The sequence below is a fragment of the Pelophylax lessonae genome (genome assembly GCF_965119305.1).
Source record: "Pelophylax lessonae genome assembly, chromosome: 10".
Taxonomy (NCBI): Eukaryota; Metazoa; Chordata; class Amphibia; order Anura; family Ranidae; genus Pelophylax; species Pelophylax lessonae.
In genome coordinates, this window is record NC_138777.1 from 41,677,609 (window position 1) to 41,690,924 (window position 13,316).

General features: G+C 41.9%; 1 protein-coding gene and 1 long non-coding RNA gene across 2 annotated transcripts in view; one reads left to right on the forward strand and one right to left on the reverse strand.

Moving 5' to 3' along the window:
• The window catches only part of LOC309565207, a 1,884,446-nt gene that overhangs the window by 791,420 nt on the left and 1,079,710 nt on the right, over positions 1-13,316 (reverse strand). The gene's annotated exons all lie outside the window — the stretch shown is intronic.
• The window catches only part of LOC309565205 (high choriolytic enzyme 1-like), a gene marked incomplete at its 5' end in the record, with an annotated part of 59,442 nt that overhangs the window by 28,616 nt on the left and 17,510 nt on the right, over positions 1-13,316 (forward strand). Inside the window, 3 exons of the mRNA XM_082270007.1 lie at positions 7,379-7,466; positions 11,150-11,277; positions 13,062-13,177. Of these exons, the coding sequence (XP_082126133.1) occupies positions 7,379-7,466; positions 11,150-11,277; positions 13,062-13,177 (332 nt within the window). The remainder of the gene's footprint in view (positions 1-7,378; positions 7,467-11,149; positions 11,278-13,061; positions 13,178-13,316) is intronic.

Genomic DNA, 13,316 nt, shown 5'->3' on the forward strand with positions numbered 1-13,316 from the left:
CTCATCTGCATGCTCGTCGTTCTCATCGGGGTCTCGACCTGACTGCAGTTTGTTGTCGTAACTGAATTGAGTGGGCAAATACTCACATTCAATGGTGTCTGGCACTTTGGAGAAGTGTTCTCTTCAAGGATGAATTCCAGTTTTGACTGTATAGGGCAGATGGCAGACATCGTGTATGGCATCGTGTGGATGAGCGATTTGCAGATGTCAACGTTGTGGATCGAGTGGCCCATGGTGGCAGTGGGATTATGGTATGGGCAGGCGTATGTTATGAACAACAAACACAGGTGCATTTTATTGATGCCATTTTGAATGCACAGAGATACCGTGACAAGATCCTGAGAGGCTCATTGTTGTGCCATTCATCCACGACCATCACCTCGTGTTGCAGCATGATAATGCACGGCCCCATGTTGCAAGGATCTGTACTTAATTCCTGGAAGCTGAAAACATCCCAGTTCTTGCATGGCCAGCATATTCACCGGAAATGTCACTCATTGAGCATGTTTGGGATGTTCTGGATCGGCGTATACGACAGCGTGTTCCAGGTCCTGCCAATATCCAGCAACTTGGCACAGCCATTGAAGAGGAGTGGACCAACATTCTACAGGCCACAATCAACAACCTGATCAACTCTATGCGAAGGAGATGTGTTGCACTGCATGAGGCAAATGGTGGTCACACCAGATTTGGACCCCCCCCCCCCCAATACAGTAAAACTGCACAGTTTAGAGTGACCTTTCTTGTGACCAGCCTAAGGCACATCTGTGCAATAATCATGCTGTCTAATCAGCATCTTGATATGCCACACCTGTGAGGTGGATGGATTATCTCGGCAAAGGAGAAGTTCTCACTAACACAGATTTAGACAGATTTGTGAACAATATTTGAAAAAAATCTGCCTTTTGTATACATAGAAAAAGTCTTAGGTCTTTAAGTTTAGCTCATGAAAAATGGGGGCAAAAACAAAAGTGTTGCATTTATAATTTTGTTCAGTGTGGAGAAGATTATATACAATGATCTGTCAATACCCTGAGAGGCCAGCACCTCACCTTAAAACCACTATGGGTGAATGAGTTGCTAGAACTCTACAAGGTGGGGACTACATCCGGACAGAAGCAGCAAAAAAATTATATAAACAGTGCGAAGCTCAATATAAAACCAAGAAGAATGTGAATGATCATCCATGAGAGCAAAACCGAATCCTATGGACCATAGCAAACAGACACCACAAAAACTTGCTGAAATTGCAACCCTAGTACTGATGTGCAGCCACAGGAATTATATAAACTGTGAATAATCACAGGACCTTGAGAATAATGTTGGTTGATCAAATGAAAAGTCTGGATTATTATTCATCAATCGTATGATAGTTCACTATTGATATCAGCGATGAGGTCTAAAATAAGATATGTAATGAAAATAGAAAAGTTTTATATAAACATTTAACAACAAACAGGTCAGGATGGTAAAATTCTACCATATTGTGAAGTTAAATTTTCCTGGAAGCACCATCAATGTAGAAATAGGATGCCAAACCTAACTGAACATGCAGAGTTTAAACGTGCCACCAGGAAAACTCCGATTATTGAACAAATCAAGAAGACACATTCCTCAGGAGATATAATATACAGTAGTTAAATAAAAAACAGAATAAAAAAGGTATACAAAGCCTTATACAATAGTAGATATTGCTAGTTGACGCGTTTTGCCAGTTGACCTAAAACTGTGGAAAGTAATTTAAATCCAATAATAGATCCATATACAAGACAAACATCATCATGATAGTGTAAAATATGAATTAGTCATAAATCCATATATACACATACACACATACATGTACATATAAACATTCCCATACACAGAAAAGCTGAAAAACTTAATTTTAAATATCTACATCTTCCTTTCAAAAAAAGAGTAGCATATATTGGAATGTTAGCCATAGTAACCAAAGTCTAACAACCAGTCATCTACCACCAAGGTATTGGCCTTCCTTTGTAAGAAAGAAGTACTGTAGATATATAAAATATAGCAGCCATTAGCTTGTGCTCAGTTTTCTCAGTTGGCTCCCAGCTGTAAGATACTAAAAGGGGGCGGGTGCAGCTGACTTCACACTGAGAGCCGGAGCCCGCTGTCAATTAGGGAGCTGGGTGGATCTCTACAATATTGTCAGGATCCCCCTCAGAGTCTCGAGCCAATTGTGGCTTCAGCCAACAGCCAGCTTTAGCCCACTGTCGGCTGATTCTGGGTCACTGGAGAGCAAAAGTAAAGGCACTCCTGAGACCCAGAAGAGATTTATAACCAAAAAAGCTTTTGCTAGATCTCCCATTTAAAGTAAACCTATCTTTACAGAAAATTGAGGACATAAATATAAATGTGGCATCTAGACATATGCCGGTTTTCGGTAATTCGATATATCACGGTATTGCATACCCACGGTATTGTTATTGTGGCATTTTTAAAATACAGAGTTTCTCTGCTCCTCAGTCTGACTTGTGAATTGATACATTTGGATGACTCATTCCTCACTCAGCAGTTCACTCACTCAATAGAAAACAGCTCTGGTAATATGATCCTAGAGTGAGAGACTTAGCTCCTCCCTGTAACCAATCAGACGACTCCCACTCAGCACACACCCACATGCTTCCTTCCCGGGCTCAGAGAGACACAGTGCCTTCTACAAGCGTCTGCAAGTACTTTTACCATATACTGTCACTAGATAGATAGATGGAGAGATAGATATACAGATAGATATACAGATAGATGGAGAGATAGATATACAGATAGATATACAGATAGATGGAGAGATAGATATACAGATAGATGGAGAGATAGATATACAGATAGATATACATATAGATATACAGATAGATATACAGATGGAGATATAGATAGATGGAGACATAGATAGATAGATAGAAATACATACACGGGCATAGCAGCATATATATATATATATATATATATATATATATATAGATGCACAGGCATAGCAGCCCACATTACATTATTATATAGCCATCAAGCAGTGTCTGGCCTACCTGGTGATGACTAGTCCTGGCGCTCTGATCCGATGGCCTGGTCATTAAAGGGGCAAATCCTTGCGGCCCAGAAGTGGTTAAACCTGCAGGAGGAGCGGTGTTTTTATTTGTAAATTACTTTTACTATTGCTTTAGGCCTGATTCACATGTATGCGGGTTAGCGGTTCACATGTATGTGGGTTGGCGGCCCATATTTGCACAGGGATAGGTATAGCAGCCCATTGATTTGAATGGGGTTGGGCTGTTATGCCTGCGTTTTCAGCTGAAAAAAGCCGCATGCAGAATTTTAAAAAATGCATAGGCCGTGAACCCCATCCTGCTTTTGCACCATGCGACTTACTTGCAGTTCCTGCACACGCAAACTGTGTTTTTAAATGCTGGGCCCATGTATTTAAAAATGCAGAAAGCTTGCCAGAGCAGGAACTGCAGGTAAGTCGCATGGTGCAGAAGTAGGATAGATTTAAAGGCCACTGCATTTTTTTAAAATGCTGCATGCACCTTTTTTTCTGCGTAAAATGAGGGCATAGCAGCCCATTCAAATCAATGGGCTGCTATGTCTGTGCAAATGTGGGTCGCCAACCTGCATACATGTGAACCGCCAACCCGCATACATGTGAACTAGGCCTAAAGCATGTGAAAAGAAATTTACAAATAAAAACACTGGTCCTCCTGCAGGTTTAACCACTTTTGGGCCGCAAGGATTTAGCCCCTAATGGCCAGGCCATCGGATCAGAGCCGAGCGCCAGGACCAGTCATCACCAGGCAGGCCAGACACTGCTTGATGGCTTATTTTAGGCCTGGTTCACAGAGTCTGTACTGACTGACTATATAATTATGTGCAAAAGTGAACCAAAGTCCCTAAATTCAGCAATGAAATTGAAGTGAGGTAGAAATTTAATAATTTAAGTTTAATAATTGAATACCGTGATAATACCGTATACCGTGACAAAACCTTAATCAATTAATCGCAGCATGGAAATCTGATATCGTCACATGCCTAGTGGCATCTAGAGGTACCACTACCTACATGTGACCTTCAATATCTTCCCAGGCAGGGCTGTAGCTATGTTTGATGGGGTCCTATAGTGAAACCACTCAGGGCCCCTCTGGCTTGTAAGCTACAGAATCCCAAAACCTAGGACATTTGAAAATGCACTTATAGTCCAGAAATGAAGTGTATTAGGGTGCCTACCTTTCATTTATGTCACCTCCTTGCCTAGTTACAGAGATGTATAGTAACGAAGTAGAACTACTTCACTACTGTACTTAAGTACCGAAATGCAATATCTGTACTTTCCTAGAGTAGAATTTTTTTCTCCTACTTCTACTTTTACTTCACTACATTTTTTCGATGATTTCGATACTTCTACTCCGATATTTTTTTTTTTGTGCTGCATAGTTACTCGTTACTTTTAAAAAAATTACCACTGCCAGAACAGTAGATGGCAGGTTGCATAAAGCTCAAAAAAATGTGTATAATGTCATTTGTAAATCAGCGCATACGAAAATAAAGGCTGTGTATAATAAAAGCTGCTATACCAAATCTTTCCAATAAAAAGAAAATATGAAACAAACAAATAAAATGGTGCTACAGCGCTTAAAGTGCATCAAGAAACTACTAAAAACACAGGTTAATCATTTGAATAAATCATTTGAAATAATAAAAAACAATATGATGTTCAAACTTTTGACTTCTTTCTTTAATAACTACATAACACAGTACTTGTACTTCTACTTTCAGTACTTGAGTAGAATTTTTTTTTCAAAACTACTGGTACTTTTTACTTTTAGTACTTAACCACTTAAGCCCCGGAGGATTTGGCTGCTAAACGACCAGAGGGTATTTTGCGATTCGGCACTGCGTGACTTTAACGGACAATTGCGCGGTCGTGCGACGCTGTACCTAAACGAATTTGGCGTCCTTTTTTTCCCACAAACAGAGCTTTCTTTTGGCGGTATTTGATCACCTGTGCGATTTTTTGATCACGCGCTATAAACAAAAAAAGAGCGTAAATTTTGCAAAAATAGCAATATTTTTCCCTTTTTTTTATATGAAATTCCCCCCAAAAAAAATGTAAAAATCAAAATTTTTTAATATTTTCGGCCAATTTGTTTTATGCTACCTATGTTTGGTAAAAAAAATCGCAAAAAGCGTATTTTGATTGGTTTGCGCAAAAGTTATTGCGTTTACTAACAAAGGGAAAGATTTTTGTCATTTTTGTTGTTTTTTTTTTAACGCGTAATGGCGGCGATCTGCGATTTTTTTTGCGGTACTGCGACATTGCGGCGGACAGATCGGACCCTTGACTGACATTTTTGACACTTTTGGGGTTACCAGTGACATTTCTACAGTAATCAGTGCTATATATATGCACTGTTACTGTAAAAATACACTGGTAGTGAAGGGGTTAACTTTATTTGAGAGGGAGGGGCTGTGTGTGTCCCTAGGGGCGTGATTCTAACTGTGATTGGCTGTGGCTTCAACTGTATGCAGAGTGATCAATGGATCTACATAGTAGATCCATGTGATCATCTCTCATACAGAGAGGAGAATGACAGGCAGCTTGTTTACACAAGCTGCCTGACTTTCTCCCTCTCCCCCGCCGATCGCAGAGTGGCCGGCGGCGATCGGGTCCGCCGGTCACACGCGCGGGGGGGTCTGTGACCACGCGGGAGCGGGAGCGCGCCTCCGGCGGCGCGCGCTCGCTCCCTAAACCCTCACAGGCGAGCGACGTAGACCTACGTCACTTTGCCTGTGAGGGGCTGACCGCCGCCGTAGATAGTCGTGCGGCGGTCGGCAAGTGGTTAAGTAGCAATTTTTTTGAAAAAACTACTTGCAATACTTAAGTAAAAAAAATGTTGAATACTTTAGTACTTCTACTTAGGTAACTTTTTCTGCGAGCACTTCCACTTCTACTCAAGTCACTTTTTGATCGAGCACTTGTACTTTTACTCAAGTAGAAATTTCGAGTACTTTATACAAGTCTGCCTAGTTATCTGTTAAGACAGCTTTATTTCAAAGCCTAAGCCCTCTCAAATGGATATTTATTTTTGGCGGAGCAGGGAGGGGGTTACAACATTCTCCAGTGCCTTCTATACAGTGAGGGAAAAAAAGTATTTGATCCCCTGCTGATTTTGTAAGTTTGCCCACTGACAAAGAAATGATCAGTTTATAGTTTTAATAGTAGGTTTATTTTAACAATGAGAGACAGAATAACGCCAAAAATATCTAAAAAAACGCATTTCAAAAAAGTTATAAATTAATTTGCATTTTAATGAGTGAAACAAGCATTTGATCCCCTATCAATCAGCAAGATTTGTATGCAGGTAACAAGCTGAGATTAGGAGCACTCTCTTAAAGGAAGTTCGCCTAATCTCAGCTTGTTACCTGTATAAAAGACACCTGTCCACAGAAGCAAATAATCAATCAATCAAATTCCAATCTCTCCACCATGGCCAAGACTAAACAGCTGTTCAAGGATGTCAGGGACAAGATTGTAGACCTACACAAGGCTGGAATGGGCTACAAGACCATCGCCAAGCAGCTTGGTGAGGGGGTGACAACAGTTGGTGCAATTATTCGCAATTGAAGAAACACAGACTAACTGTCAATCTCCCTCGGTCTGGGGCTCCATGCAAGCTGTCACCTCGTGGAGTTTCAATGATCATGAGAATGGTGAGGAATCAGCCCAGAACTACAGGAGAGAATCTTGTCAATGATCTCAAGGTAGCTGGGACCATGGTCACCAAGAAAACAATTGGTAACACACTACGCCGCGAAGGACTGAAATCCTGCAGCGCCTGCAAGGTCCCCCTGCTCAAGAAAACAAATGTACAGGTCCGTCTGAAGTTTGCTAATATACATTTGAATGATTCAGAGGAGAACTAGGTAAAAGTGCTGTGGCCAGATGAGACCAAAATCAAGCTCTTTGGCATAAACTCAACTTGTCGTGTTTGGAGGAGGAGGAATGGTGACCCCGAAAACAACATCCCCACCTTCAAGCATGGAGGTGGCAATATTATGCTTGGGGAATGTTTCTGGAGACCACCAGAGTTAGTCATATTCACAGACATGTGTTGGTAGGTGTAGCTAACAGCTTTGGTGGAGGGAATCTGCATGGAATGTCCCTGAGAGGTATAGGAAGATGATGAGTGATTCAACTTGTCCACATCTACATGGAGGAGAAAATGTAGGTTCGATCAGAATTTGAACACTGGTTTTATAAATTATTCAAATAACAGTATACAGTATAATATATGAATAGTATTTATTTAGCCACTTAATGGAAAAAGCATTAATGATACTAAACATTCTTTCTGTACATTACACCATACAGTATACAAAAGCAATTTTGAGATGACCCAACCAGCTACCAATAACGTGGACCTGCCATATGATTACACTTCTGTGATGCACTATGGGAGGTAAGTCAAAGTCACCAATAATACCTTCTGTACAACCCTTCATCATGCAGCTCTCCAGCATTGTTGGGACAGGGGTTTGGACTTCTCTCTTGGGTAATGAATGAATACAATGAGCATTGTCAAAGGGGAACATGGGTAATATATAATCTGCAAGAGTAATGAGTAATACTAAAAAAAAAATATATAGGGTGCGCTGATAGGTGTTGAAACTGCTACCAGAATCCTGTACCTATAGTGGAAATGTGTATAATTTCAAATCAATATGGTGCACTAAAACTGAAAAAATGTGACCAAATGCAAAAACAAATATGATGTAACTTTACAATATAGTGCAAAATACAACGGTGAATGCAACAGTAAATAAATAAATGTGAAATTTGCAGAAACAAAAGTCCAATAAAGTTCACAATCTTCCACCGCGTTTCTTCCAAAAAGTGTAATATTTTCAAGGTGTGACAACTCAAACAGGTGCTGTTTAAACAATATATACAAATCCCACCACCTTGAGGATTTCCTCCTTACCCGGCGAATAAAGGTAAGGTGCAAAATTAATTCCAAAATAAACTCCTTGTGTGAAAAACGAAATCACCAGTGCTGCCAAAACTCCCAAGGGACGATCAAGCAAGCCTCTTACCAAATGTAGATCTTATTGCACTTGAAATGGTCTCTCCCTTAGAAATTCCCTTTTTCCATACCAGCAGATAGGAATCAGATGATCTCTGTGCATGGACCACTCTGACTTATGATCTACTATGACTCCACTTGGCCCCTTCACTGAAACATGGAGGTCACCACTTCCTGCAGTCCTGGTGTCGACCACAAAATCAGCCTGCCTGCCCGCTCATTTGGCCGCCCACCTTTCTGTCTGACCTCCAGTCCATTGGCACTAGGAGGGAGCATCCGACCAGGAGCAAGTGTGTCAGCCTGCAACCCAAACACTTGTCGTGCCAGCGGATGTGGCTTGCAGCCCAAAGTTGTCTGAATTGCAGAAACTGCTGATTTTTTGGTCGACACCAGGACTGCAGGAAGTGGTGACCTCCATGTTTCAGTGAAGGGGCCAAGTGGAGTCATTATCGAAGATCATAAGTCACAGTGGTCCATGCACAAAGATCATCTGATTTCTATCTGCTGGTATGGGAAAAGGGAATTTCTAAGGGAGAGACCATTTCAAGCGCAATAAGATCTACTTTTGGTAAGAGGCTTAACCCCTTCCCTGCTAATGTCATTATTACAGTAACAGTGCATATATATACGCTTATTGCTATTTTTCTTTAACAAAACTATGTAGCAGAAAAAAATTGGCCTAAAATGTTAAAAAAATGTTGATTTTTAAATGTTTTTTTTTTGAGAATGTCATATAGCAGAATGTGAAAAATATTGTTTTCTTTTTTCAAAATTGTCGCTCTTTTTTGTTTAAAGCGCAGAAAATAAAAATTGCACAGGTGATCAAATACCACCAAAAGAAAGCTCTATTTGTAGGAAAATAAGGACATCAATTTTATTCGGGTACAGCGTTGCACGACCGCACAATTGTCCGTTAAAATAATGCAGTGCAGAATCGCAAAATAGGGCCTGGTCAGGAAGGGGGCAAATCTTAAAGTGGTTAAAGTCTTTGGGCACAAGATGGATAGAAGTCGCCTTGAAGTAGTACAGGAAACTTTTCTAAAGTCGGAGCGACTTCAGTAGTGCTAATTAAGATAACTCTCATTTACTAAAATGTGACATGACCCTACTCGTATTGCAAGACTTCGCTCGTTTATCAAGTTAAAATTTATTAATAAAATGTGCTCGTCTTGTAAAACACTCGCAGACCAAGTTACTCGCAATCCTGAATCGTAAACTGAATTGCAGTCCAGCTATAAGTCGCTGATCGCCACCATTACTAGTAAAAAAAAAAAAAAAAACATGCCATAGATTGTAGATGCTATAATTTTTGCACAAAGCAATCAATATACGCTTATTGGGCTTTTTTAATTTTGATGGATAGGCAGAGGGAACCCACCCCTTCTTAAAAGCACAGGGGTGCACTAGACACCCAGTACATAGCACAATGGCAGCAAAGGTCAGTTATAGGTGAGGGCAATGGCTATTTGTTTGTGCTGTTGGAATACTGGTGAAGGGAGGCACTGGACACCTTTGCTGGCATAGTACTATGTGCTGGGTGTCCAGTCTGGGTGCCTTTAAGGAGGGGTGGGCTTCCTCCGGGCCAACCTTCCCGTAATCTATCCATTATAATGCATGTACTTCCACTATGGAGGCTCTCAAAATTTAGAGTTAGGACTACAGATAATGGAAAGCTTTGATGGGGCTCTGTAGCTTACACATGTATTTGCAACTGTGTGCAAACTAAACCCTTATTTTTAATGCATACTGTTAGACAAGGTAATTTGGCTGGTCACATGCTGGTTGGTAAGTTGAGCTGGGAATTTATCTGGTTTTGTTTTGCTTCTGTAACTCTGTGTCCACCTCTGCCATATTTAATGCTTGACAATAACATCCAGTTTAGAAGGACCTGTTTTAACATTCTACTATATTTACTTTAAAAAACAGCTCATATGTGCAGAAGCTCATATGTGCAGATTTCCATCAGGGTATATGTATATTTTTGGTATATGTGGGTGGGTACTGAGGTTGGAAGTGGAAGGGGCTAGCAGAAATGGCAGGTTAGTGGAGTAGAAAGACATGCCCGACGCTAGGAGGAACGAACTAAGTAGAGGGCATACATGACTGGGTGAAAGGGGAACCGAGCAGTAAGGGTCAAGTGGGGGATAAAAGTAGGTGGTCTGTGAGGGTACTTACCTTATTAGTCAGTGGTATGGGTAGGGGGTGGAGCGATTGAAGTATAGCTTCAGGGTAGGAGGGGTCAGGTCAATCTTGTAGGAGAAAGCGTGTAAGAAAGTCCCTCCCTCCCGCCCTATTGTTTGTTTTTTCAGTGGGGGGAATTCTTTTGCTGGTGGGTATGTCCTTTTTGCTTCTAAAGGTGGCGGTTTGGGGTCCTTGACAGGGGTTTATCAAACTGGTTTTTGGAAAAAATGGTGGGGACCCATCCGAGGTATGGCGTCCTCTAATTGGTACAGGTGGGTGTCTGAGGTCGGCTGTGTTAGTCTCAGAGGCGGTGCTTAGCGGCTGGGGAAGTGACTAAGCCAAATGGTGACACAGACACAAAAGTTGGTTAATATGGTACTGTCAAGGACCTACAAACAAGATAAATCTGGGTTATTGTTATATTGTTATTTCCGTGTTTATATATTTTGTTATTTAATAAAAGGCCATGTCAGCCATTTTAACTCCAAGTTTGAGTAGCGTGTTTGTTTATAGAGTGGTAAGTTTGGTAGTGGGTATGGGGAATAGGAGGTGCATATAGGAGTTCAGCACGGGAGCTCTGATCTACCCAGATCATGTTTAGTGATGCCTCAAGAGATATTCAGTGGTGTGGCAAAGTTCCACTCACTTCCTTTTACGTCCCTGAGGCAGGGATTAAAGAGTGATCTACTCAATGGGGACAAAGGCAACAGGCAAAAGTGTTACCCTTTTTCACTCAATCCAACCCTATAGTAAAAGGTTTCGGCTGGAGGTCTACTGGAAAGGTTGGCTTTGCTAAAGCAAAGAATGGTTTAATTTGGTTAAAATGCATGTGTTGTGAAAGGATCACCTTATCCGACTGTGTGTTTTTTTTAATGTAGATATGCCTTCAGCAATGCTCTTGGGAAGGCAACCATTGTCCCAAAGCCTGATCCTAGTGTCCCCATAGGACAGAGGTATGGACTGAGTGGCCTGGACCTTCAGAAGATCAATCGTCTTTATCAGTGTGGTGAGAGCTAGCAATAAAAAAATACCATCATCAATTAATATCAAGAAACTGCAATTTTTCCTCATTATCAGATCATCATGTGGCCCTGCACACGTATTAAGAGGCTTTAATAGGACACAGAATCACTGCTGTAATTAAAATTGGTAAAGAACCATCCTTACCCTTGATTTAAGATTTAAGGGCCTGGACGAAAAGAGGGGGAGGAGGGTAGAAGGGACACGTGCCCCAGGAACAGGTGTTGATATGTGTAGGGGGAGCTTCAGCCAATCCATTCTCCTGTGCTTCACTGCTGGGAGGACTGCAGTGTTACTCCTGTCAGAAGGAGCAGGGCCTCGATGGCTTCTGAAGGGAGCACTCTACTCTTTTCTCCAGGTGGGCGCCATGCTGAGAAGGAAGACTGAACAGTAAGTACACAGAGGGTGGGGGGACAAATCATCCCTAGACATTCCCCTTCTCTTCAGAACCCCCAAAGAGCCTCCTTCCATTAGGACTCTTTTAAATGGGTGGGCGAGGGGGCGGTAAAAAAAACCCACAGCAAATAGCTTTTCAGAGAGGCAGAGGCCCGCACATCTGAATTAGTCCTGAGAGCCCTTTCTGCCCCACTGTCTCCATCAGAGTTCCCCTAGATCCCTTTAGTTTAATGCACCCCACAGAACCCATCTCCCAGCTCCAATCAAAAACTTCATCCCAATGACAGAGATGGCAGACTGGTACCATCGATGCAGGGGCATAATGACATAGGGACGTGGCACAGTAATTTTAAAGCTGCATGCAGAGTTTGACAGGTGGAACCAGTAGCTAAATCTGTGGTTGTTATGCCTGAGAAAGTGAGTTAAGTAGATAAGAGGTTAAGCTACTAGGCCTTGGGCCCCCCACAAACAGGCAGACCCCAAAAGCATACAAGATAGCAGCGTATATCCCAGCCACAAGAACCATCCTTACCCTTGATTTAAAAGTTCTGTAGTGGCACTACTCTGATTTCAACTTCCAACACAGACTGTTCTACTCTCAGGTTAATCTGTGATTTCAGCTGGTTTTCAGACAAAGATGATGATAAGTTTAGTATAAAGCAGTGGTCTCCAATATGCAGCCTTTCACTTGATTTAATCTGGCCTGTGGGCCATAGTTCCTGACACCAACAACGGGGGGCACTATTCCTCCAACTGACACCAATGCTGGGATACTATTCCTCCCGCTGACACCAATGATGGGGCACTATTCCTCCCACTGATACCAATGATGGGGCACTATTCCTTCCACTGATACCGATGATGGGGCACTATTCTTCCCAGTGACACCATTGATGGGGCGCTATTCTTCCCAGTGACACCAATGCTGGGGCGCTATTCCTTCCACTGACACAAATAATGGAGCACTATTCCTCCTTCTGACACCAATGAGGGGGGCACTATTCTTCCCACTGACACCAGCGATGAGGCACTATTCCTCCCACTGATACCAATGATGGGGCACTATTCCTCCCACTGATGCCAATGATGGGGCACTTTTCCTCCCATTGACACCAATGATGGGACACTATTCCTCCCACTGACACCAACGATGGAACACTATTCCTCCCTCTAATACCAAAGAGGGGATGCTGTTTACTCCCACTAACACCAAGACATTTTTCTACCCCCACTGGCTACAGTCTGGCCCCCCTAAAGTCTGAAGGATGATAAACTGTCCCTTTGTTTAGAAAGTTTGTAGATCCATGGTATAAAGGAAGAGGTCATGGATGAGATCAGGTACCATAATGTTTTCTATCTCTGTCTGATCTGTAGATGTCTGCAGTTCTCTCCTCTGTGATCCGTCGGGATCTTTACATTCAGGATTTGCGCAGTCGGCCAATCAGAACAGATCACAATGTGTGTGGCTTATTCGGATCCCTACAAACAAGGTATTTTTCCCAGTTGTAAAATATGTTATTATATGAGAAGAGAGACAAGCAAAACTGTGAGTGTTCAATTTCTCCAATGTTCATCTAAAATTGGAAGACTATAGAAACCATTTACCGGTTTGGCAAAATAATTTGGAAT